We start from the raw sequence: 21,644 nt of genomic DNA on the forward strand, positions 1-21,644 counted from the left end.
TGCAAATCTGGAAAACACCTTAATTAAATAGAATTCACATAAATTGATGAAAAATGTTAAAAATATTAAGAATCTAGCAGAAAAATGAGCAAAGGATGCAAAGAGAGAAGTCACAAAAGAGAAACTACAGCAAACTAATATATACAAGTAACCAACAATGCCAATGAAAATAACAGGGAAGTGCCTTTTTTTTTTTATTTGGCCGTTATTCCTCAGGTATATGATACCAATACTGGCCAAGGCATCTCGAACAGGCTCTCTCATACACTACTGAAGGAAGACAGAATACAATTACATACAACCACTTTCTAAAGTAATTGCTAATGTTAGTTAGTAGACATGAAATAGCCATGCTCTTTTAATTCAGTAATCCCAACTGTGAGACTAACACAAGAAAGCAGTCAGCCCTTCATTGCAGCATTACTGTAATCACCAAAACTGGAAACAATGGAAATTTTCAGCAAAAAAGAAATACATTAAGGTCATTCATTTGATGTAATGTAATGCAGCCATGAGAATGACAATTACAAAAATTGTGTAGCCAATTAAAAAATATGTAATATTAAATTGGAAAATGAGGATACAAAAATTTCATACAGATTATAAATACAAATACAACTGTGTTAAAGTACACAGGAAAAAAAAACAGAAAAATTATAGTGTGGTGAGATTATGGGTAACTTTATAACACTACTCCCCTAACTTCCTGTGTTTGTTATATTATCTTCCTGTAAAAGGTTTAATTTTGTTGTAAATGAATAGTAGGCTTATTGTAAAAAAAAAAATCCAGCAGTACAAACTTGCCTTAAGTAGAAGAAAAAGTCTCTGTCCCATTGTCCACATAACATGTCATGTTATATGTCATGTTACTTTTTTGAACAAATAAAATCATACCATGTATACTGCCTATAATTTTTATTTCAGTTGACACCTTTTGTCTCAATTCATGGAAAAACCTCTTCCCTGGTCTCCCTGCTTGCAACTTTGCCCTTCTTCAGACTATTCACAAAGCAGCGAAGCGAACCAAAAAAAAAGCAAGTTTACTCTTTTTAATGGCTGCATAGTACTCTGCTGAATGAACAACACCATCATTTATTTAAACAATCCTCTATGAGTGAAGGACATTTAGCAGTGAATATTCTTTTTTTAATTTTTATTTATTTATGATAGTCACACACAGAGAGAGAGAGAGGCAGAGACATAGGCAGAGGGAGAAGCAGGCTCCATGCACCGGGAGCCCGACGTGGGATTCGATCCCAGGTCTCTGGGATTGCGCCCCCGGCCAAAGGCAGGCGCTAAACCGCTGCGCCACCCAGGGATCCCAGCAGTGAATATTCTTGTATGTATGTATTTATGCACTTGTATATCTATTAGGAAATTCCTAGAAAGAGATTTTATAAATCAAAGAATATGAACACTTAAAAATTTGATAGATGTTTCCAAATTGACCACTGAAAACATTATACTAATTTACACTCCTGAGGATGCCTGGGTAGCTCAATGGTTGAGTGCCTGCCTTTGGCCCAGGGCGTGATCCTGGAGTCTCAGGATCAAGTCCCACATCGGGCTCCCTGCATGGAGCCTGCTTCTCTCTCTGCCTCTCTCACTCTCTGTCTCTCATGAGTAAATAAATAAAATCTTTAAAAAAAAAATCTTACACTCCCAGCCAATGGCATTCTAGAGTTTCACAAATGCTCGTCAGCATTGGATGTTATCAACTGGTTCAGCCTTTACCAATCTCATAAAGCAGCAATGCTGCCCCACTTAAATTTCACTTCCATTGATGTAATTACAAATGAAATGAAGCATCTATTGCTTTATCAATCATTTGTTGTTCTGCAAGCTCACTTTTTCATATTTTTTGCCCATTTCATTATTGGTCTTTTGGTGTTTCTATTGATTGAATGGACCTCTGTATTTTGAGGAAATTTACCTTCTATCTTATGAGCTGCAACTATTTTCTACATTTTTTGTAAATTTTTTTACAGCGTCATTGATGGTTCAGAAAGTTTTAATTTCTTATTTTCTTTTAAAGATTTTACTTATTCATCACACACACACACACACAGGCAGAGACACAGGCAGAGGGGACTCCAAGATCACTCCTTGAGCCAAAGGCAGACGCTCAACAGCTGAGCCACCCAGGTGTCCCATAAAGTTTTAATTTCTAAGGAGTAAAATCCTGTGTTTTCCTTTCTGGTTTTTGATTTTCATGTTAGGCTTAGAGAAACTTTCTCCACTCCAAAATTATAAAAAATAATCCATTAATGCTTTCAACTAGTACATTTAATCGTTGTGTTCTTTATGTTTAAATTTGTGACTTGGAGCTTCTTTTGGCATAAACAAAGAGGTAGAGATTTAGCTCTCTGCTATCTACATGGCTCTTTGGCTCCACTCATCACTAAGTCTCATTTCCCCACTGATTTGAAATACTAACTTTTACCCCTGTAAACTTGGTCTATTTTTGAACTATATTATGTTCCATTGATTGTGGTCTATTCCAGCACCAAGACAAAAATGTTTTAGTTTTATTATTTTAATAACCAAATATTTGATATCTGAAGTGCTTGATTTTCCCTAATTAATGACCGAAATTTTAAAATCTAAAATTTACCTCCTCACCTTCCCCTTCAAGTGTGTCTATCACTCTTTCAGGGGCATTTGAAAGAAAACCCAGCTCTCCCAAGGAGAAACTTTTATTTTATTTTTTAAGATTTTATTTATTTATTTGACAGAGGGAGAGCACAAGCAGACGGAGCAGCAGAGGGAGAGGGAGAAGCAGGCTCCCAGCTGAGATGGGTTCAATCCCAGGACTTGGGGATCTTGACCTGAGCCAGAGGCTGACACTTAGCCTCCCAGGTACCCACCAAGGAGAAACTTTTAAAACTGATACTGCAGGAAGAATTTAAAAATTTCAGGGGTTCCATTCAGAAGTGAGAATCTAAAGAAAAGTCACAGAATTACCTACTGGGTGAGGCTCCTCATTCTTTCCCAACTCCGTCCCAGGCATCTCCCCTGGCTACTATTGCCCACCCACCGACGCCTGCCGCGCTTCCCAGCTCAGCCTGTAGGGGGCGCGGCGGGGTCCCTAAGCGAGTAGCCTAGGACCGACCTTAGGAGCTTCAGCAAGGCGGTCCTGACGTCACGTCCGGTTCGTGCGGAAGTCCTCCGCCGGCCGACCGGGAAGTAGCGGAAGCCTGGGCGATGGCAGCCCTGGAGGCCTCGCTCCCCCGCAGACCCGACGCCACGGCGCCCCCACGGTAGACTGGAGCAGGGTGGCGGGCTCCGGGCCCCAAGGTGACGAGCTTCGGGGGCTGAGCTGGGGCTTCGGAAGGGAGCCTGGGAACCCTGACGGCCCCTGTCGAAGCCGCTCCCCTGACTCTGGGCTGATAAACTGCCTTTGCCAGGGCTGCCCCGGAAGCGGGTGCGCCTGATATCCGACTGCTCCTACAGGGAACGGCGCGGGCGAGGATTTCCCCCCGTCACTACACCAGCAAGGCTGCTGGTAGCCCCGGACCTAAGGTTCAAGGGCGCTGATTCTCCCTAACATGGCCTCCTCTCTACCACCGCAGGGATGGAGGGGTCTAAAGCTTCCAGCAGCACCATGCAGGTGAGCTTCGTGTGCCAGCGTTGCAGCCAGCCCCTGAAACTGGACACGAGCTTCAAGATCCTGGATCGTGTCACCATCCAGGAGCTCACAGGTCAGGGAGACCTTTGGAACGAGGGTGATCAAGATTGTGGAAAGTGGGCAGCTTTGGAGATGTAGTTCTTAAGGTGCCTGTCATTGTCATCTGCCATAGACGCGCTGTGAACCCAGGAAAGTCATTTCATCTTTCGGGCTCCCTGTTTTTTCATTTCCAACATGAAGCAGTTCTGACACTGTGCTTCTGAGAGCTTTCTGGTTTAAGGAAATAACCTTAGTTTTTCTGCTCCTGCTGTTTCAAAGTAAAGGAATATGTATGTATAATTATAAACAGCATTTTTTGAGAGCGTACCATATAGCAAGTGCACTACATGCGTTACATCATTTATCCCTACAACAACCCCAGTGGAGGTCATCATTTTACAGATGAGGAATTGAAGCTCAGAGAAGTTAAAGCTTATCCGGGGGCCAACAGCAGGTAAATGGAGGAATAGAGTCTTAAAGTCCCAAGAGGTGAGATGAAGTTAGAAAAGAAAGAAAAGGCTGAATAGATAGTTTAAATAAGCTCATTAGTCCAGAGTCAGCTTGCCTTGATTTAAATCATAAATGTCATTTACTAGCTGAATGACGTTTTACTTTCGAAGCCCTGGTTCCTTGGTTTCTTTATCTGTAAAATGTAAAATGACCTCAGGGTACTTGTAAGAATCAAATATGTTAAAGAACATAAGTACTTAGGAATATGCTGGGCAAATAGTACTCAAATGTTAACTAGCTATTATTGTTGCTACCAATTTCTCTTTTTTTTTTTTTTTTTTTTTAAATTTATTTATGATAGTCATACAGAGAGAGAGAGAGAGAGAGAGAGAGGCAAAGACACAGGCAGAGGGAGAAGCAGGCTCCATGCACCTGGAGCCTGACGTGGGATTCGATCCCGGGTCTCCAGGATCGCGCCCTGGGCCAAAGGCAGGCGCCAAACCGCTGCGCCACCCAGGGATCCCCCAATTTCTCTTTTTTGAGTGGGACTAAACTTTTAATACATTCTAATCTTTTATTACAGAAAATTTCAATCATATGGTCAAGGGAATAGCATAATGAACTCCCTTGTATCCATCACCCAGCTTCAACATTAGCTACGTTGTGCTATTTTTGTGTTTTCTATATCTTCACACACCTCCCCTCCCCACTCAATTATTTTGTTTTTTATTCTTTTTTTTTAATTGTCATGCCTTTAAATGTACAAATCTTAGCTGTGCATTTTTGACAAAATGGATACACTCATGTAACTCAGATCATTGGGATATAGAAAATATATCCATATATGTCATCTCCCCAGAAAGTTCCCTCATGTTCCTTCCTAATTATTTTGGAGGAAAAAGGATGTTAACTTTTATTACAGAAAACTTCAGAGTATAATGAATCTTCATGTACCCATGAGCTAGCCTCAACAATTATCAAAGCATATTTAAATCATGTTTCATCTACAGCCCCATCTATTGCCTTCCACCCCAAATTATTTGGGAGCAAATCTCAAACATAAAAATACTGTAAATGTTTCAGTAAGCATTTTTGAAAGATAAGGTATCTTTTTAAAAACACAATCATGGGCAGTCCCCATGGCGCAGTGGTTTAGCGCTGCCTGCGGCCCAGGGCGTGATCCTGGAGACCCTGGATCGAGTCCCACGTCAGGCTCTCTGTATGATGCCTGCTTCTCCCTCTGCCTCTCTGTCTCTATGAATAAATAAATAAAATCTTTAAAAAAAAGATTAAAAAAAATAACACAATCATGATATTATAATGGGAAAAAATGAGCAATTCTTTAATCTGATTTAATGGGGGTAAGAGGAAGAAGACACGAGATTTATCTATGTGCAAGTGGTACTTTAAAAAAGATGAAGTGGAAAAAAAAAAAGATGACGTGGGAGTGGTGATGAGTTTTGTTTTGTTTTATTTTCCCATACTTTCATATATACTCCAGCTTTTTAAAGACTTTTTTCTAACTCTAATATTTTCCTTGTCCTTAGCTCCATTACTTGCCACAGCCCAGGTGAAACCAGGAGAGACCCAAGAGGAAGAGGCTAACTCAGGAGAGGTATGAAATACTGGAATGCAAACTGGGTTTCTACAGGGTACTTGGTGCTTAAGGATCCCCCAGATTTTGGGGATCTCCGGACCCAGAGATATTCTTCATGATCAGGCCACTGTGGGTCATTGGGGAGATACTGAAGTGCACCTGAGGTCACAGGATTACTGAATGAAGCATAATTTTAAAATGTGGGGAGAAGCTTTTTATTTGAAGCAGAATTACAAGCTGTTATAGGTGGGAGATGAGATGATCTACGTGTCTAGGTCATCTCAAGGCATGCCTGGTTTACATCTGTTGTCCCTAGCTAATTATTAATATCCACTCCTCTCTGTTCTCAAAAGCATCTTGATTTGGATTACAGTGTGATTAACCTAGCCAGAAAGGATTGTTAAGTGTTAGAGGACGTGTCATTTTTATTTATTTTTACTTATTTATTTTAAGGATTTGATTTATTAGAGAGAGGGAGTATGTGCACACAAGCAGGGGGCAAAGGGGAGGCAGAGGGAGAAGCAGACACCCTGCCTGAGCAGGGAGCCCACCTCGGGGCCCAATCCCAGGATCCTGAGATCATGACCTGAGCTGAAGGCAGATGCTTAACCGACTGAGCCACCAAGGCACTCTCAGTGTGTCATTTTTAAACTGTGATAATGTCAGTGATAATTTTCTTTGCTAAAGGTAGAGGTCATAAGAACTTGATCTCATGAAATTATATCAAAATATCAAAAACATACAAATTATCTACTTTGTTGTATGCCATGGCAAACTTCATTGCAGTTTGATCTGGCTTTTTCCTTGTGCTGTGATTCAGGGCATTTTCTCTTCTACCGGTAACTGGTAAGTGTTGAGAAAATACAAATTTAACTCCAGTAGAGTAAAACATAGGAGATACTGTTTCCCACAAAAAGTCACATAGGACTTGGTGTTTGTCTGTACTTGAGGTCCTTTCTTAGTGTACATATCTAGGGATTGGCTAGGTAATACCTATTAAGCCTCTGTGGTTTATCAAGTCCTGCAGTTTTCAATAAACGGTAAAGCCAGATAGTTCTGAGGCTGTTTGGGACTCCACCTTTAAGCTGCCAGAATTCTTTTTTTTTTTTTTTTTTTTTAAGATTTTATTTATTTATTCATGAGAGACACAGAGAGAGACGGAGAAGCAGGGGCTCCATGCAGGGAACCTGACGTGGGACTCGATCCCGGGCCTCCAGGATCACGCCCTGGGCCGAAGGCAGGCACCAAACTGCTGAGCCACCCAGGGATCCCTAAGCTGCCAGAATTCTAATGTCCTCTTATTTCCTTCCCAGGAGCCGTTTCTTGAAACTCGCCAGGATGGTGTCTCCCGCAGATTCATCCCCCCGGCCAGGTGCCTGCTACTCCCTAGCCCCCTAATCCTTGCCAAAGGCCAGTAGAATTTTAATGGAACCCAGAATTAAGACCTGGAGAAAGGTGATGGAGATGAATCATCACCTAGCTTTTTGCCTCCTCCAGAAAAGATGTATCCTCTTATACATACCTGGCCCATCACTTTCCAGTATTGGTTTTCCCTGTATCCATTCACACAGTGGGAAGGGACAGTGGCTCTTGTGATGAAGAATTGAGAAAAGTCTGAAGGAGTGAATGCCTAATAAAAGAGATGGGCTCTTGAAAAGCTTTAAAATAGCAGATGTTCTTAGATGTTTGGGCTTTTAGTTGCTGATGTATGTAAAGGCAGCTGGCAAGGGATATAATATTTAAAAATGGTCTTTCCTGATTCTCCTCCTTTTCTACTGTAGACACACACACACATGTCAGTTTTTGATGCCCCCTCTCCCTCCTTAGTCCATCTAGGCCATCCTTCGTGCTGAGTGGCCCTGTGGAAGACCAGCATGGCCTTCCCTTGGGAGAGAGGTACCCTTGGGAGGCCAGTCGGGCTAGGAGTGGGTATGCGCTTTGAGGCCCCCTCAGCCGGTGCTTGAGAGTCTCTGCCACTGCCACTGCAGTAGGTGGAGGAGGCCTCTCTGCTCCCTCACGTGGCCCATGGGCGGGGGGCTGTCTGCAGGATGATGTCTACAGAAAGCGCCAACAGCTTCACTCTGATCGGGGAGGCATCTGACGGTGGTACCATGGAGAACCTCAGCCGAAGACTGAAGGCAAGTCTGCAGCATTGCTGTGTCCAGCAGTGGGCCCCAGCTGCTAGAGTGGGTGGCCAGACAGGCCACATGGAGCAAGCCCTACCTGACTCTCCTACACCCCACCCTTCTAGGTCACTGGGGACCTTTTTGACATCATGTCAGGCCAGACCGATGTGGATCACCCACTGTGTGAGGAATGCACAGATACTCTCTTAGACCAACTGGACACTCAGCTCAACGTCACTGAAAATGAGTGTCAGAACTACAAGTGAGCGCCCCTATAACTGGTGCCCGGAAATCCGGATCTGAGAGCTTAGAGTCTTAGAGCTGTCACTGCTCTGAGACTATTTGGCTCTTACCTGGGAGCTGTGCTCTGCTCGCGTAAACAGCATAACAAGGTTCCCTGCAGTGAGTATATTCCATGTCCTTGGCAGACGCTGTTTAGAGATCTTGGAGCAAATGAATGAGGATGACAGTGAACAGCTACAGATGGAGCTCAGGGAGCTGGCACTAGAGGAGGAGAGGCTGATCCAGGAGCTGGAAGAGGTGGAGAAGAACCGCAAGATAGTGGCAGAAAATCTCGAGAAGGTCCAGGCTGAGGCTGAGAGACTGGATCAGGAGGAAGCTCAGTGAGTGATCACCCTATTCCTCTGTCTTCTTGGCCTTGAGGCTCAGGAGAAGTGGCTTCTAACTGAATTTGTCTGAGTGGTTTGTAAGTTGCAGTCACCTGTCATTTGGCAGCATGTCTGCTCTAGATTCCTCATACTGGAACAGGGCATTGCAGGCCCTGTTCCCTGTTTCTTGAGGTCTGTTGGGAGGGATATGTATGGGGCTCAGCCTAATTAAGAGAAAAAAGTGGGTTGGTTAAATAGAGAAACCAGGGTTCAGGTTGCATTTCTGCCCTTTAGGGAACTGGGCTCATTTGGGTAAGTCACCCACCCAATCTGGCATCCTCCTCTGGAAAGATGAGAATATTGCCCTATGTTCATTCTTTCCCAGCCCAAAAATTTCACTGGTAATCTTGACCTGAGAGAACCCTCTGCCTAGTGGAGGAGATCCAGTGTCCACACATTCTTGGGGAAGTGGCAGAAAAGTTATTTCTTTCAAAGTAGTGAGCAAATTTCCTTGGAAATGGTGTCTACTAACTAAAAAGACAGTTAAGTATCTAGAAGTGAAGTTATAGAAGTTCAGTTATGGTCAGTTCATGGAAAAGGCCACTTATAACCCCCTCACCTCACTTCTGTAAAAGATCAGAAATACAAGAGCCGCTTGGCCTTGGTTTGGGAGAGTCCTGTTTTCCCCTACCTTTTGCATATGGGTGACTGGAATTTGAGACATTTCTGTCCCTCGCAGGCAAAACAACTAGGACTTGTATGTTCCTTTGAATGGGATCTGTGCCAAATAGAAAGGATGCTGTAACTGGGTCTAACCATAACTACCAGAATAGATTGTCATGAGGGGTGGTGAGAGAAATTTCAGCCCCAAACCTTCAAACAGCCCCAAACATCCTTCAGTGGCCACCTTGCTGCTCACAGGTATCAGAGGGAATATAGTGAATTCAAGCGACAGCAGCTGGAGCTGGATGATGAGCTGAAGAGTGTGGAAAACCAGATGCGTTATGCCCAGATGCAGCTGGACAAGCTGAAGAAAACCAATGTCTTTAACGCGACCTTCCACATCTGGTAATATGGGCTAGAGGGTGAGGAGGGTCTGGGAAGCACTCTACACCTGCACTTCAGCTACAGACCACTGAGCCAGGAAGCCCACCTCCCACTAAATAGGACTGTATATCGTCTCCCCATCCAGGTTGCTTGCATTCCCCATGATGGGATAGGCACTTCCAGGGGTTGGAATTCTAGAGCTTGGTGACATCCACTCCCCCAAGGAAAAGAAAAGATCTGAGCCTTCCAGTCCCATATAAACTTTGTCATCTACCCAAGTGCTGCTTTCTTCCCTCCTAGGATCATTGATGTATTTATTCAACGTTTTGTCCATTTAACTAGTATTTATTGAGCATCTCATACATGGTAGACACTGCTAAGTGCCAGAAGGGCAACAGCATACAGCATTGCACTCTACCTTCTAGTTGCTTATAATCTCGGGGGTGAAGATGTGATGGTTAATTGTGATGCACCGTGATAATTGTGAACCTCAGGGCTGGGGGACCTCTGGGGCCACACAAAGGCACTTGGCTCAGTTTGGGAAGGCCACATGGAAAGTTTATCCTGGGGTGGGGGGTTGATGTTTAAACTGAGATGTGTGAAGTGGAAGTCTGCAGAGGAGGGGGTTGTTCCTAGCAGAGGAACATCATGTGCAAAGAAACAGAGGAACGTGGGAGTGGTGAGTCCAGAGAACTGAAAGGAGCTTATTGTGATGGGAGATTGAATGTAAAGGGGAGAGTGACAGGATATGAAACTGGAGAGTCACCAGTTCCCCAGGGAGCTCGTAGGCCTTATTAAGGGATTTGGGCTTCATCCAAGGGGCAGTGGAAACCACTGAAGCGTTTTAGGCAGGGAAGTGACCTAATTACATTTGTATTTGTGAATGATAGTTTCACCTGTGGTGTGAGAAGTGATGGGACAGGGAAGGCAGTGCCAGTGGTAAGGAGACTTGTCCATAGGACTCCAAGTGGGAAAAGATAGAGCAGTGGCATTGAGTGTGGAAAAGAGTGGACAAATTGAAGAGATTTAGGAAGTCCAATCAAGAGAGCTTGGTGGTTTTTGAGGGGAGAGAGCAGAGAGAAAGCATTCAAGGATGATGCCCCCATTTCTGTTTTTGGCATCTGAGCACAGGAGGAAAGATGACAACTCACATTGTACTTAAAGGGCCCAGTAGAGGGGTGCCTGACTGGCTTGGTCGGTAGAGCAGGTAACTCTTGATCTTGGGGTCGTGAGTTCAAGCCCCACATTGGACATAGGATTTGCTTAAGTAAGTAAATAAAGTGCCAAGGAGAGCTTAGGTATATGAATCTGGAGATGAGGAGAGCCATGTATGTGAGGATTTAGGTGGGAGCAGAAGTCTGAGAAGTTGCTGAGCATTCAATTCTCCCTATACTTCCCCCTATCCTCCTGCCTTCCTCCAGGCACAGTGGACAGTTCGGCACAATCAATAACTTCCGACTGGGTCGCCTGCCCAGTGTTCCTGTGGAATGGAATGAGATTAATGCTGCTTGGGGTCAGACAGTGTTGCTGCTCCACGCCCTGGCCAATAAGATGGGTCTGAAATTTCAGAGGTAAGAAATGCACTCTTTTCTTGGGGTGTGGCATGTCCCTGATATATTCTGTATCTCCAGCCTAGTATTCTTTTCTGCTATGACAGGAGCCCTTGCTCCCAACACGCTGAGAGTTTTCTGTGTGTGGAGCCTTTGCTTCTGATTTTCCCCTTAGGACAGGGCTCTTTCCACTCATTGGGCAGTCCTTGAACTGCCTGGCCAGAGTTGTGATCCCCAACCCATCGTCTCCAGAACCTTGATGGTTCCTCAAGCTGTTTGCAGCTTTTTTTTTTCAGCCTAAATAAGACCTACATTTACCAATGAAAGGTCACCAGACAATTATATAATAAATGTACTTTGTTCAGTAAACAATATCTTTTAAACATGGAGCCTACGGGAAAATGAAAAGGTGGGTAGGAATAATAAAAGTAGTCCTTGGGTAGGATGAAGCCCGAAAATGACTGGGTTATAACATTCCGATAATCACTTTAGGAGGAGTCCTGTATCCATCTCCATATGCATCTCCATTTTAGGTATCGACTTGTTCCCTATGGAAACCATTCGTATCTGGAGTCTCTGACAGACAAATCTAAGGTATCTGGGAAGTCCCATTTTCAGTGGAGTGCAGAATCCTTGTACTTTCTGACAGATAGTTTACCTTGGATATTAGCATTTCTTAGATTCTTTCTTAGCCAGAAGTGTCTCATTATCCCATGTCTTGTTCAGTGTCTTATCTAGTTCAGGATTAGCTCTTTGAGGCCTAGAGACACAAAGTAGGTTTTTAACAGTCTGTTGTAAAGGTCCAAGAGCAGATCAGAGGAGGAGGCATATGCTAGGGTAGGAAAGGAATCACCATGAGATAGGTGTATAATACATTTCCAGTGGTGGTGAACAGTTCTTAGGTGCATTGTATTGGCCCAAGGTTGCTGTTTCCAGTGGAATAAATACAGATGAAACATGACTTAAGAGGTTGATAGGCTTGGGAGAAATGTCTGGTAGCCTGTCTTGGTGCCACGCCCTGAGCCAGTTCTTTCTCTTCTTGAGCAGGAGCTGCCGTTATATTGTTCTGGGGGGTTGCGGTTTTTCTGGGACAACAAGTTTGACCATGCCATGGTGGCTTTCCTGGACTGCGTGCAACAGTTCAAAGAAGAGGTTGAGAAAGGCGAAACCCGTTTTTGTCTGCCCTACAGGTCAGTATTCCCTGATGCCGAATGAACCTGGGGTGGGACCAAATGGACAGGACTGAAAGGACAGTAAGAATGGAAGCAAGACATAGTATAAATGGTGGGAAAGCAGAAAATGGTGCAAAATCACATAACACCGATGGGCAAAGACTGAGTCAATGCTCCAAGCAGGACAAAACCTGACCACCTGGTCCTTGAAGAGAAAGAATATTATCTCTGGTGCTTTGGGGGAGTTGCTTACCACAGAGCTCAAACTGGCCTTCTAATTTCAGAAAGCTTTTCTGCTTAAGCCCTTGGAAATATACAGGAATGCTTCCTTTGGTCAAATCTCGTAGGAGCTCAGTGATAGAGACCGTAGTTCAAGAGAGTAAGGCTGAGCTACTTCTATCACCCCAAAACAAAGCATTTCTTTTCTTCTGCCTCCCTCCTCTCCCCATGAGTTCAGGGATGCTCAGGAAAACAGTCAGGAGTACTGTAACCCTCATTTACCCTCTGCTCCAGGCTTTTCATTTGTTTGGGTGTGTGTCCCGTCCCTGTACTCTGCAATGACAATGAGGCTCTTGTGACAACCTTCTTGATGTTTGGCTTTCAAGCAAATCCAAAATACACTACCATCCCTCGCCAAGAGTTCTTTAATAGATAAAATGACGTGAATGGTCCCATGATCAAGTCCCTGCCCATTTGCCTGAACTGACTTAACTCTGATCTCAGTTACTAATGAGCTCTGCTCTGTCCATCTGCAGGATGGATGTGGAGAAAGGCAAGATTGAAGACACAGGAGGCAGTGGCGGCTCCTATTCCATCAAAACCCAGTTTAACTCTGAGGAACAGTGGACAAAAGCTCTCAAGTTCATGCTAACGAATCTTAAGTGGGGTCTTGCTTGGGTGTCTTCACAGTTTTATAACAAATGACTTTTTTTTCTTAGGGAGACATTTGCCTTAAAGGCTTTAAATTGTTTTGTTTGCAAAGAGAAAAAAATGTTTTAAATTAAATTCGGGTACTATTAAACAGCACATGTTTACAATACCAAAAAAGAAAAAAATCTACAAAAGCCACTTTATTTTAGGATATCATGTGACAGTTTCCAGAGCTACAACATGCCATGTACAGCTACCAGCCTTTGTCATAGTTTTGACTCTTAATCCCATACCTTCATTTCCCTCTCTCCCCTCAAAACAACTAATTTAAATTTGCTTTGTTGTTGTTGTTGTTGTTGTTAACTGAATTGAGTTGAGATTGATATGTTTTCGATGGGTTTTATCTCTCTCAACTTTCTGCACTTACAATATGAAATAGAAACTTTTGTCTCCACTGAGATGACGAGATGTGTGAGACACAGTTGGCCAACGTGAGAAAATGACACATAAGCTTTGGTCACCAGGTGGTGTGATCAGAAGCTTGAAATTTAACACTCTTGTCCTCACTCAGTTCTAGTACTGAATGCCTACTCTGCTCTCTGTTAGAAATATGAAATGGTGTTTGATATTGTCTGAGACATTATGGAAAGATTTAATTATTTGTAATAAAAGATTTACTGCAGTCTGATAACTGCCCAGAGGTACACTGTTGGGTTTTTTGTTGACTAAGATAGAGTGCTTTATATTCTGGGAGTATTGAGTTCAAGTGCAGGTATGTGGAAATTCTGTCGAAACATGTTTAGAGATGGATTAGTGTTAGTTTTACAAAAGACTAGTGGAAATCGTCAGCTGTACAGGAAGCCCTATTTGTGTACATCTCAATGACAGAACAGAGATGTTAAACTAACTTTAAGGGGAAATAAAGGCTGCCTCCTTGATGGTCAGTCAAGGTCACCCGAACAGTCCCAGTTTTCAAGCCCCTGGTTAATATTAATTTCCATGTCTGGTGTTCTCTCTCAATGAAATGAACAGTTAAGGAAAAGCTATAAATGTCTTGTTAAACAAAAATGAACTAACTTCACTAAAATGCCTCCTCCCAGCTCCTTGACATTTTTAGTCTGATTCGGCAAAAAAGACATGCTTGTCAACTTTCTCGGATGCAGAAAAAGGAGCGTGAAGTTGGAATACAAAACAGTTCAAAAGATACTTGGAACATTTGTACCCTGAGTCTGAGAGTAAACAAAAGGGATGAGCGCCATGACAGAAGGCTGTTTATACTTCGTGGGTTGAGCGTGCCTCATGTGTTGGAGGAGGCAGCAGCCCTCAGAGCTCTGGCCTCCAGGTGGGGAAGAACAGGCTGCTGTCGCCTCGGAGTGTTAGCTCCCACGCTGTGAGTCAGGATTGCGTAAGAGAACTCAGCAATGCTTTCCAGTGCAATGCCAGTGATGCTCTGCAAATGCCCCACAACCTTCAGAAATAGATAGATCTCTTATTACTATATAATCTCAACATGTTTCAGTGCACAAGCAGACACATTGCTTGGGCTGTTCTCTCAAACCAGATGTAAATTTTTCTGTTTCTCTGTGTTTACAGAGAAGATTAAACCCAGATCACAGTGTTTGCCAATGGCCAAATTACATTAGGACACCTTTACCCTCCTAGCGTTACCCTTAAGAGTTTCTTTCTGCTAGACATTGCATTCTGCTAGAGGTAAGGTCTGTGAAATATGAAGAGGACATCTGGGCCCTGACATTGTCTTCTGCTGGGGAGGATATACGTATTGGATCTGAACATAATGGATTATCAGAAAGGGAAGCGAACAAGCTGAACATGGTCCTGCATTTCCAGTTCCATAAGGGGAACATCAGAGAGTGCTTTTCAGACCTACCCTAGTGTTTCCTTCTCCAAATCCTGCTTATTCATCCTAATCCCCTGGGTCTTGACTTATCTTTTATAAACTGCCTTCTCTTTTCCTTTAACCGATGGGAGAATGCTTCCTACTAAGTGAATTCTGACCATGCTGGTCCTTCTCAGTGGTGCACACCTGGCTCCAGCACTCATGGTTTTGGATGAAAGCACTCGCTGCGATGATTCCTACTGCCAACAGCATGAAGTCTTCCTTCACTGAAACAAACTTTTCCCTGAGTGATTAAAACCATATTAATTTTAGAGCTTGAATGGAACTTAATCTTTCAAATCCCAGAGCCATGGGACTTCAGCTATGGGTTATGTTGATCATCTTGGACTTTTTTAGATACAAAAGGAAATGGCCAAGTAATGGCTAATTGGCCCCTCTCCCCCAGCCCACCTGGTATTAAAACATGAGCCTCCTGACTGGTTTATGGGCCTTTGTTGTCCCATCTGCCTCCCTAACAAATGTAACTGTGAGTCTTCTTACCAGTCTGACTTTACAGTAATCAAACACTTTTGTCCAAGTTCTAACCCTGTGACTGGCTTCTTTTCCTAAGTGACTAAAAGGCAGTCCAGTAATCTCAAATCTAAGCAGCAGTAAAGGAAGAACTATGAAAGAAAGTATATTAATTACCTGCAGTCATTTTAAATTAAAAGCAAAATCCTTTAGGGTTTTGCTGATTGGGCTCAGTCATCTGCATCCAAGCAACATACTGGGAGTTCATTAAAACCGGGTAACCTGCACAGGTTATCTGTGGACTGGATGCTTTATTGGGTAAATTCCATTCCCATGGTATGTTCTTGAGGTCTGCTCCTGACTTGCTGTTTCTGGAAGAGGCTTACTGGAAAGAGGTTGCCTTACCCTTGCAGCTGACTGGGGATGGGGTTTTCAATTGAAGCCCTCAGAAGGCTCTCATATATGGGTTCACGCAGGAGATAGACAAGGTCGAGCAGAGTCAGGCAGGTTGCATGCAGCCGTGTGGCTGGGACCAAACAGCCATTGTATCCTAGATGGAGCATGGGCACAGCAAAGAGCGCTAAATGAGTCCTCTAATCATGATCACTATTGTCGTCTGACATAAAGCTCCTGAGCTAATGTGTTCTGTAGGAAACCTCTAGCTGGAGGTCAACTTTAAAGGATAAAGGGAGAGGTAGAGAAATCTCCATCTGCAGTGTATATATACTTAGAGTATATTTGTTTGTTCCCCTCTTATCTCATGCCTCTCTAGAAAATCAGCTCTTTGATTCTGCAATAAGAGAATGCCCAGTGAGTCCAAATAGAAGCCAGGTGCTGAGACCTGAGTTCCCTTCCCAGCCAAGTACCAGAGGGAACACATGACTCAGTTGTCCCCGGCTCCCTGCTGTTTCTCATTGGTGGGTTCTGTCTCCTGCTTCCAAACCTGCTTCCATTCCTATTGCCTTCTATGGAAGATTCCAACCCACACCCCCTGACACACTTAATAAGGTACCTAAAACCTCCAGAAGCATTTCCACATATGCCAGGGGAGTAGGCAGATTGATTTGGAAGTTCAGGGACTTCAAAACATCAAGTTCTGACTCCAGCAGTTCTTCTTTAGTGTGTACATACCCCAGAGACTGGAGGAAATTCAGGACTGTAATGTTGCTGATAATCTGAGCAAAGAAAAAACAGTGAGAGGGAGAAAAGGGTGTCAGACTAAAAGGTCACACATCTTGGCAGAGCATAGAAGGCTTTTCACAATCCAGCCCATGCCTTTACCGCATCTTCTCTCTTGGTAATTGCCCCCCACGCCCCACGCTTGTCAGAGTGGATTACTTGCAGCTCCCAAGCCCATCCAGCTCTCCAAGTCTGTACACGTGCTGCTTCCTGTGTCTGGATCTCCCTTTCCTCCCCCTCCTCTCTCCCTGCTTTCCTTCACCCCTCTCCCTCTTTTAGCATCCATCCATCTCCTTCCTACCCACCCCTACTCCCATCAAGAAATCATTTTCTCTAAACACATTTCCTTGACTTTCCAAGGCCATGGAGGTACACTCACAGCTGTATTTACACTAATCTGAGTACCCTCCCACATTATTTGCCTGTGTGTCTTCTCCCATTGGATAATAAATTCCTTGAGAGCGCAGGCAGTATTTTCCCTTGTTGTACCCATGCTGTACCCATGGTGCAGCTTCTGGCCATAAAAGACAGTGAATATTTGTTGCAGGAATGGTATTTTGCTATACAGGCATTGGGTAGGGGTATGGAAACATGTTATCCTCTATAAATGTAACAGTTTGTCCTTAATACTGATAGGCCTGTTGGCAATTCAGGCACCTTACATAAACTGTCCTTGAGTCCAAGGGGAGGAAAGGTGACCTGTGTGAATGATGGCATCTGTCCAGCAATTATACTTTGGGAACAGAACTTGAGGCTATTTAAAAATTGCATTTCTGTGACTGTGTGTGTGTGTGTGTGTGTGTGTGTGTGTGTGTGTGTGTAGGAGGTGTGCTTAGGAAGCATAATTGCACTCTGGAATTTCCACAGGAGTAGTAACACCTAGCTTAGGAGGAGGTTTCCCACAATCCCCTTTGGACGGGCTAAACTCTCAAGTGCCCGGGAGGGACCCCAGCTCCTTACTTTGTAGTGGAAGGAAAGTTTGCTTGCCAGTTGAACACATGACACAAGACGCAAGATAAACTTGTTGAAAAGCTGCTCTTTCAGAGCTTTCCAATTCTGAGGCTCTTTCTTCTCTCTCAGCTGGATCGTGGCTTGCCTGTACATATTCTCTGCCTGCTTAATCATAAACCTGTAAGGAAGGGAAGGGGAGGGTAAGCAATCCACACTCACTCAAACTCAAGGGAGTTTGTGCTGCAAACTGCTGTATATTCTCTCCAATCTCAGTCCCTGGCTGAGCAATGTACATTTGCAATTAATAGAGGGTGCAAAACCAGGTCTTGCAGTGAAGGCGACTGTACTTTTTTTCTTCTTTGTTAAGACTTGGGTACATTAGCTGTTCTAAGAGGTACCACTCACAAAGGCCTATGCTCAGGGCTTTACCTTTCCAGGATTTCTACAGCCTGGTAGCTCACAGATTTCTCCAGACACCATTGTTCAGACAGGAGAAAAACAAACTCTGCCAAAACAAGAAAAAAGAGCCTAATTCACAAGGTGCAACCAAAACCACTCTGTGAACTCCTGGCATCGTGTAAAAGCCATGATGGGGCCAAGGGAAGAGGGTCAAGGGGTGAGAAGAGAGACTGGAACAACCCAAGCTGAGCGGAGTTCCCTTTCCTGCCAACAGGCAGATCAGAGTCACGAAAAGGAGGCTGACCAAGCACCAAAATCAAGGGCTTACCAAGCCCCCTCAGTGACCCTTGAGTCTTCCTGTGCGTCTTAGCCGATAAAAGGCTTGGCCAGCTACACACAAACATACCAGCTGGCCTAATTGGCCTCTGCATCATGCTGGGAACCTCCAGCTTCAAGGGAGATTTTTGGATGGATAAAAACCCTAGCCCCTATATTCTGTTATCAGTGGAATGTTGGCAGGAACAGAAAAGTCCCTCCTGGAGCTTCGATATTCTTTATAATACTGTTTGTTTAGTAACCACCCTCTGGAGAACCCCCATTGCTTTACAAACACGATTCACCTTACAGCTGGACACCATCTCCCCCCCCCCACCAGTTTGTTGGGTAAATCTGTGGTGACTGAGCCTCTCCCTAAGAGCAAGTTTGTTACTGTGGAGTGGCTTGTTTGGAAGAAATATCAGCTAAATCAGGGAACACGGCCCACTTTGTGACGGGGGTTGGGGGCAAAGTCACTGGGGAGGTTAGGAAGGGCAAGTTACCCTGGCAAGATCTTAGGTCGCCTCTGTTTCTCTTTGAAAGAACAGCCCCAGATAGAGTTCTATTTAGTTTGCAATATCATTAGAGGATGGAAACAAGGGTAAATGTCAGTTCTCAGCAAAGGAAGCTCCTGTAGAACTTGGGACTTTTAGCACTGATCGGCAAAGAATTACACATAGTCAAATGACCATGTGTCTTCAGAGGAAATTTGACGTTCTCAGACACATAAAAGTCATGCTAACACAAGACAGTTGAACAATTTGACACGTTCCACATATGTACAAAACCTTACTGTACAGAAACTAAAGCCCTGTTAGCAGTATCCAATGCAGAAGATAGCATAAGCAATTAAGCAAAATACCCTAGAATACATGATTGTGTCATCAGTCATTTTTTTTTGCTGGAGTTTAGGCTTTATTTCTTTGCTTTGTGTGTGAGCATATAGTTGTTTTGCTTTGCTTTGTTTTGGGTCTGAATTATCTGGGCAACTGTTTCTATTTTCTAGTTTAATTTGCCAAGAAAACTGAGCTAGGGTTAGGTGCAATGGATGATGGTTATGCTTTCCCTCCCTACCGGCTCTCCCTCCTGCACTTTACAAACATAACATCTATTATCTGAAAAGACCCTCTTCCTTCCGTTGTCTTAAGCTAGGGCTCTTTATCTCCCTAGTTTCCATCACTGTAAACTTTTTTGAAAGCCTGGCTTAAACCTGCTGCTTCCACTTCCTCATGAATTCCCTAATGTTCTGCACTTTGGCTTCTACTTTTCCCAGCTTGTTAAAACAATGATCTCAAAGGCTAGCAAATATGTCCAAATTGTTAAATAGCATCACCCTTTGCAACCTTTATTCCATTGTTCATATCACTGAGGCATGTGAAACTGGTGACCATCATCCTTCTTGAAACTCTCTTGGTTCTGTTCCTTGGTTCAGAGGTATCTTGGTTCTGTTCCTTCCTCCCCAATCATATTTTTGGTTCCCTTCATGACTCTTCTTCCTACTTTAATCACTTGAACACAAAATGTCTCCCAAGGAACTGTCCTTCACCTATTTCTCTTTTTCTCCCTCTCGGACTCATCATTCTCTGCCAGTTTTCTTTCTTTCTTTCTTTCTTTCTTTCTTTCTTTCTTTCTTTCTTTCTTTCATTTTATCAATTTATTAGAGAGAGAAAGAGAAAGCACAAGGGGGACAGGGGCAGAGGGAGAGGGAAAAAGTGACTCCCCTTTGAGCAGGGAGCTGGATACAGGGCTCCATCCCAGGACCCTGGGATCATGACCTGACCCCAAGCAGATCTTTAACCAAATGAGCCAACCAGGCACCTCTCCGCGTTTTCAACAGTATCATTATGAAGACAACTCCTAAACCTTTATCTCTAGTTCTGACCTCTCTTCTTATTTTCTTAAACAGCTCACTAGAAACCCTCCTTTAGATGTTCTACAGGCACTTTAAACTCAGTAGATCCCAAACCAAACATGTTATCTTTCCCAAACAAAGGTCACATTTCCTCCTAAAGTTTCATTTTCTTAATGAATGTGTGTATATCTCCTAATGGTACCACTATACTCTCAATCTCCTAGGTTCAACCCTTTGGCTGTGGTCATCCATGCCTTCACCTCTTAACTTCATCCATTATAGAGCCCCAGATTTTTATCTCTGAATTATCTTTAATCCATCCTCCCTTGTCATTCCCTCTGCCCTATTGCCTAAACTATAGAGTCTGCACTCCAGAGTCTTCTGCCACACAGACTCCACTGGTCTACCTCCCTCTTCTCTCTCTCTCTCTTCCAATCCATTCTTTACATCAGAGCCAACATAATTTTTCTAGGGCAAAGGCTAAAAGTCCTATCACTACCATATTTGAAAAGTTTCAATGCCTTCTTGCTTCCCTACTAAGCTATGGATAAAACTCCTCTCCTTGGCGTTCCACATGGAATGTCTCCAAACTACATTTCTGGCCTTAATTTCAACTATTCTTCCACATGCTCTGGACAACCTGGACTTAAACACTGTACCCACACTCACCCCAAGCTTCTCTACTTCCACGGCTTGACTCAGGTTATTCCCCTTTGGTAGACACTCCCTCCCCCTTCCCCTCCCTCCCCCTCCGCCAAGCCAACCAAAAGGTCATCCTTCCTGGAGCTCTACCATACCCCGACGACCCCCTTCATTCTTCCTACCCTCAACTCACCCTACCACTCCTTTCAGTCCCCATAAAAGTTACTTTTATCTGGTATGTCGCTTCTCTAACCGGTACTTGCTCCTAGTCGTCTACAGATTTGTTCCAATAGCCTCCCGAGCAGGGACTGAAACTTGTTCCATCCCGGTCTCCCAAGTGGTGTGGATGACCACTCTATACGGGTTGAAATCAAGGATAGGGCGCTGGCGGATCTTGTCTGTCACGAAATCCCCTGTACCTGGCAACTAGTAGTTACACTAACAACACTTATTTGAATGAATAAGGGGAGCTGAGTCTCCAGATTGGTGCCTCAAAGACCGGTGACCTCAGTCTCCCTCGAAACCGGTTCCCCAGCCCCGCGTCCACACCCACGATCCGGGTCTCCCTGAAGCTGCCCATCCGGCCTGCAGCCTCCTGCATGGCTTGCTCATTCTGCTGCACCAGGTGGAGCAGAGCGTCTTCGATGGTCTCTGTGGCGACAGCTCCGAACTGAAAGTCACTGAGGGAGGCCGGTCTTGACCTCACAGGTCCGTCCATTTTCAGAAACCTTTGGGGGCACCTGGACGGCTCACTGGATCCATAAACCGACCCCCTTAGCTTCACTCCAGAGTCTTCTGCCACACTCTGGATTCCTCGTCCCCTTCTGTGTGCTCGTCTTCACCTGAAGTCG

General features: G+C 44.1%; 2 protein-coding genes across 3 annotated transcripts; one reads left to right on the forward strand and one right to left on the reverse strand.

The window, feature by feature from the left end:
* The first annotated feature begins 3,163 nt into the window (after positions 1 to 3,163).
* BECN1 (beclin 1) lies at positions 3,164 to 13,791 on the forward strand. 2 transcript variants are annotated; one of them, XM_055320374.1, is made up of 13 exons: positions 3,164 to 3,297; positions 3,573 to 3,701; positions 5,665 to 5,732; positions 7,028 to 7,086; positions 7,542 to 7,610; positions 7,762 to 7,852; positions 7,966 to 8,102; positions 8,269 to 8,463; positions 9,370 to 9,516; positions 10,917 to 11,066; positions 11,579 to 11,639; positions 12,093 to 12,235; positions 12,973 to 13,791. In XM_055320374.1, exons 2-13 carry the CDS (start codon positions 3,575 to 3,577, stop codon positions 13,139 to 13,141), a joined length of 1,416 nt encoding a protein of 471 aa, XP_055176349.1. In that variant the 5' UTR covers positions 3,164 to 3,297; positions 3,573 to 3,574; the 3' UTR covers positions 13,142 to 13,791. The 2 variants fall into 2 exon arrangements, with proteins under 2 accessions (XP_055176349.1, XP_055176352.1); XM_055320377.1 differs by lacking the exon at positions 7,542 to 7,610.
* Positions 13,792 to 13,926: 135 nt separating this feature from the next.
* On the reverse strand, positions 13,927 to 21,610 carry CNTD1 (cyclin N-terminal domain containing 1). The gene is made up of 7 exons (XM_055320389.1): positions 21,343 to 21,610; positions 18,015 to 18,090; positions 17,595 to 17,763; positions 16,468 to 16,630; positions 15,861 to 16,005; positions 15,132 to 15,228; positions 13,927 to 14,555 (listed from the first exon to the last, which is right to left on the reverse strand). Exons 1-7 carry the CDS (start codon positions 21,509 to 21,511, stop codon positions 14,385 to 14,387), a joined length of 990 nt encoding a protein of 329 aa, XP_055176364.1. The 5' UTR covers positions 21,512 to 21,610; the 3' UTR covers positions 13,927 to 14,384.
* Positions 21,611 to 21,644: the final 34 nt, after the last annotated feature.

Source organism: Nyctereutes procyonoides, unplaced genomic scaffold, assembly GCF_905146905.1.
Source record: "Nyctereutes procyonoides isolate TBG_1078 unplaced genomic scaffold, NYPRO_anot_genome, whole genome shotgun sequence".
Classification (NCBI taxonomy): domain Eukaryota; kingdom Metazoa; phylum Chordata; class Mammalia; order Carnivora; family Canidae; genus Nyctereutes; species Nyctereutes procyonoides.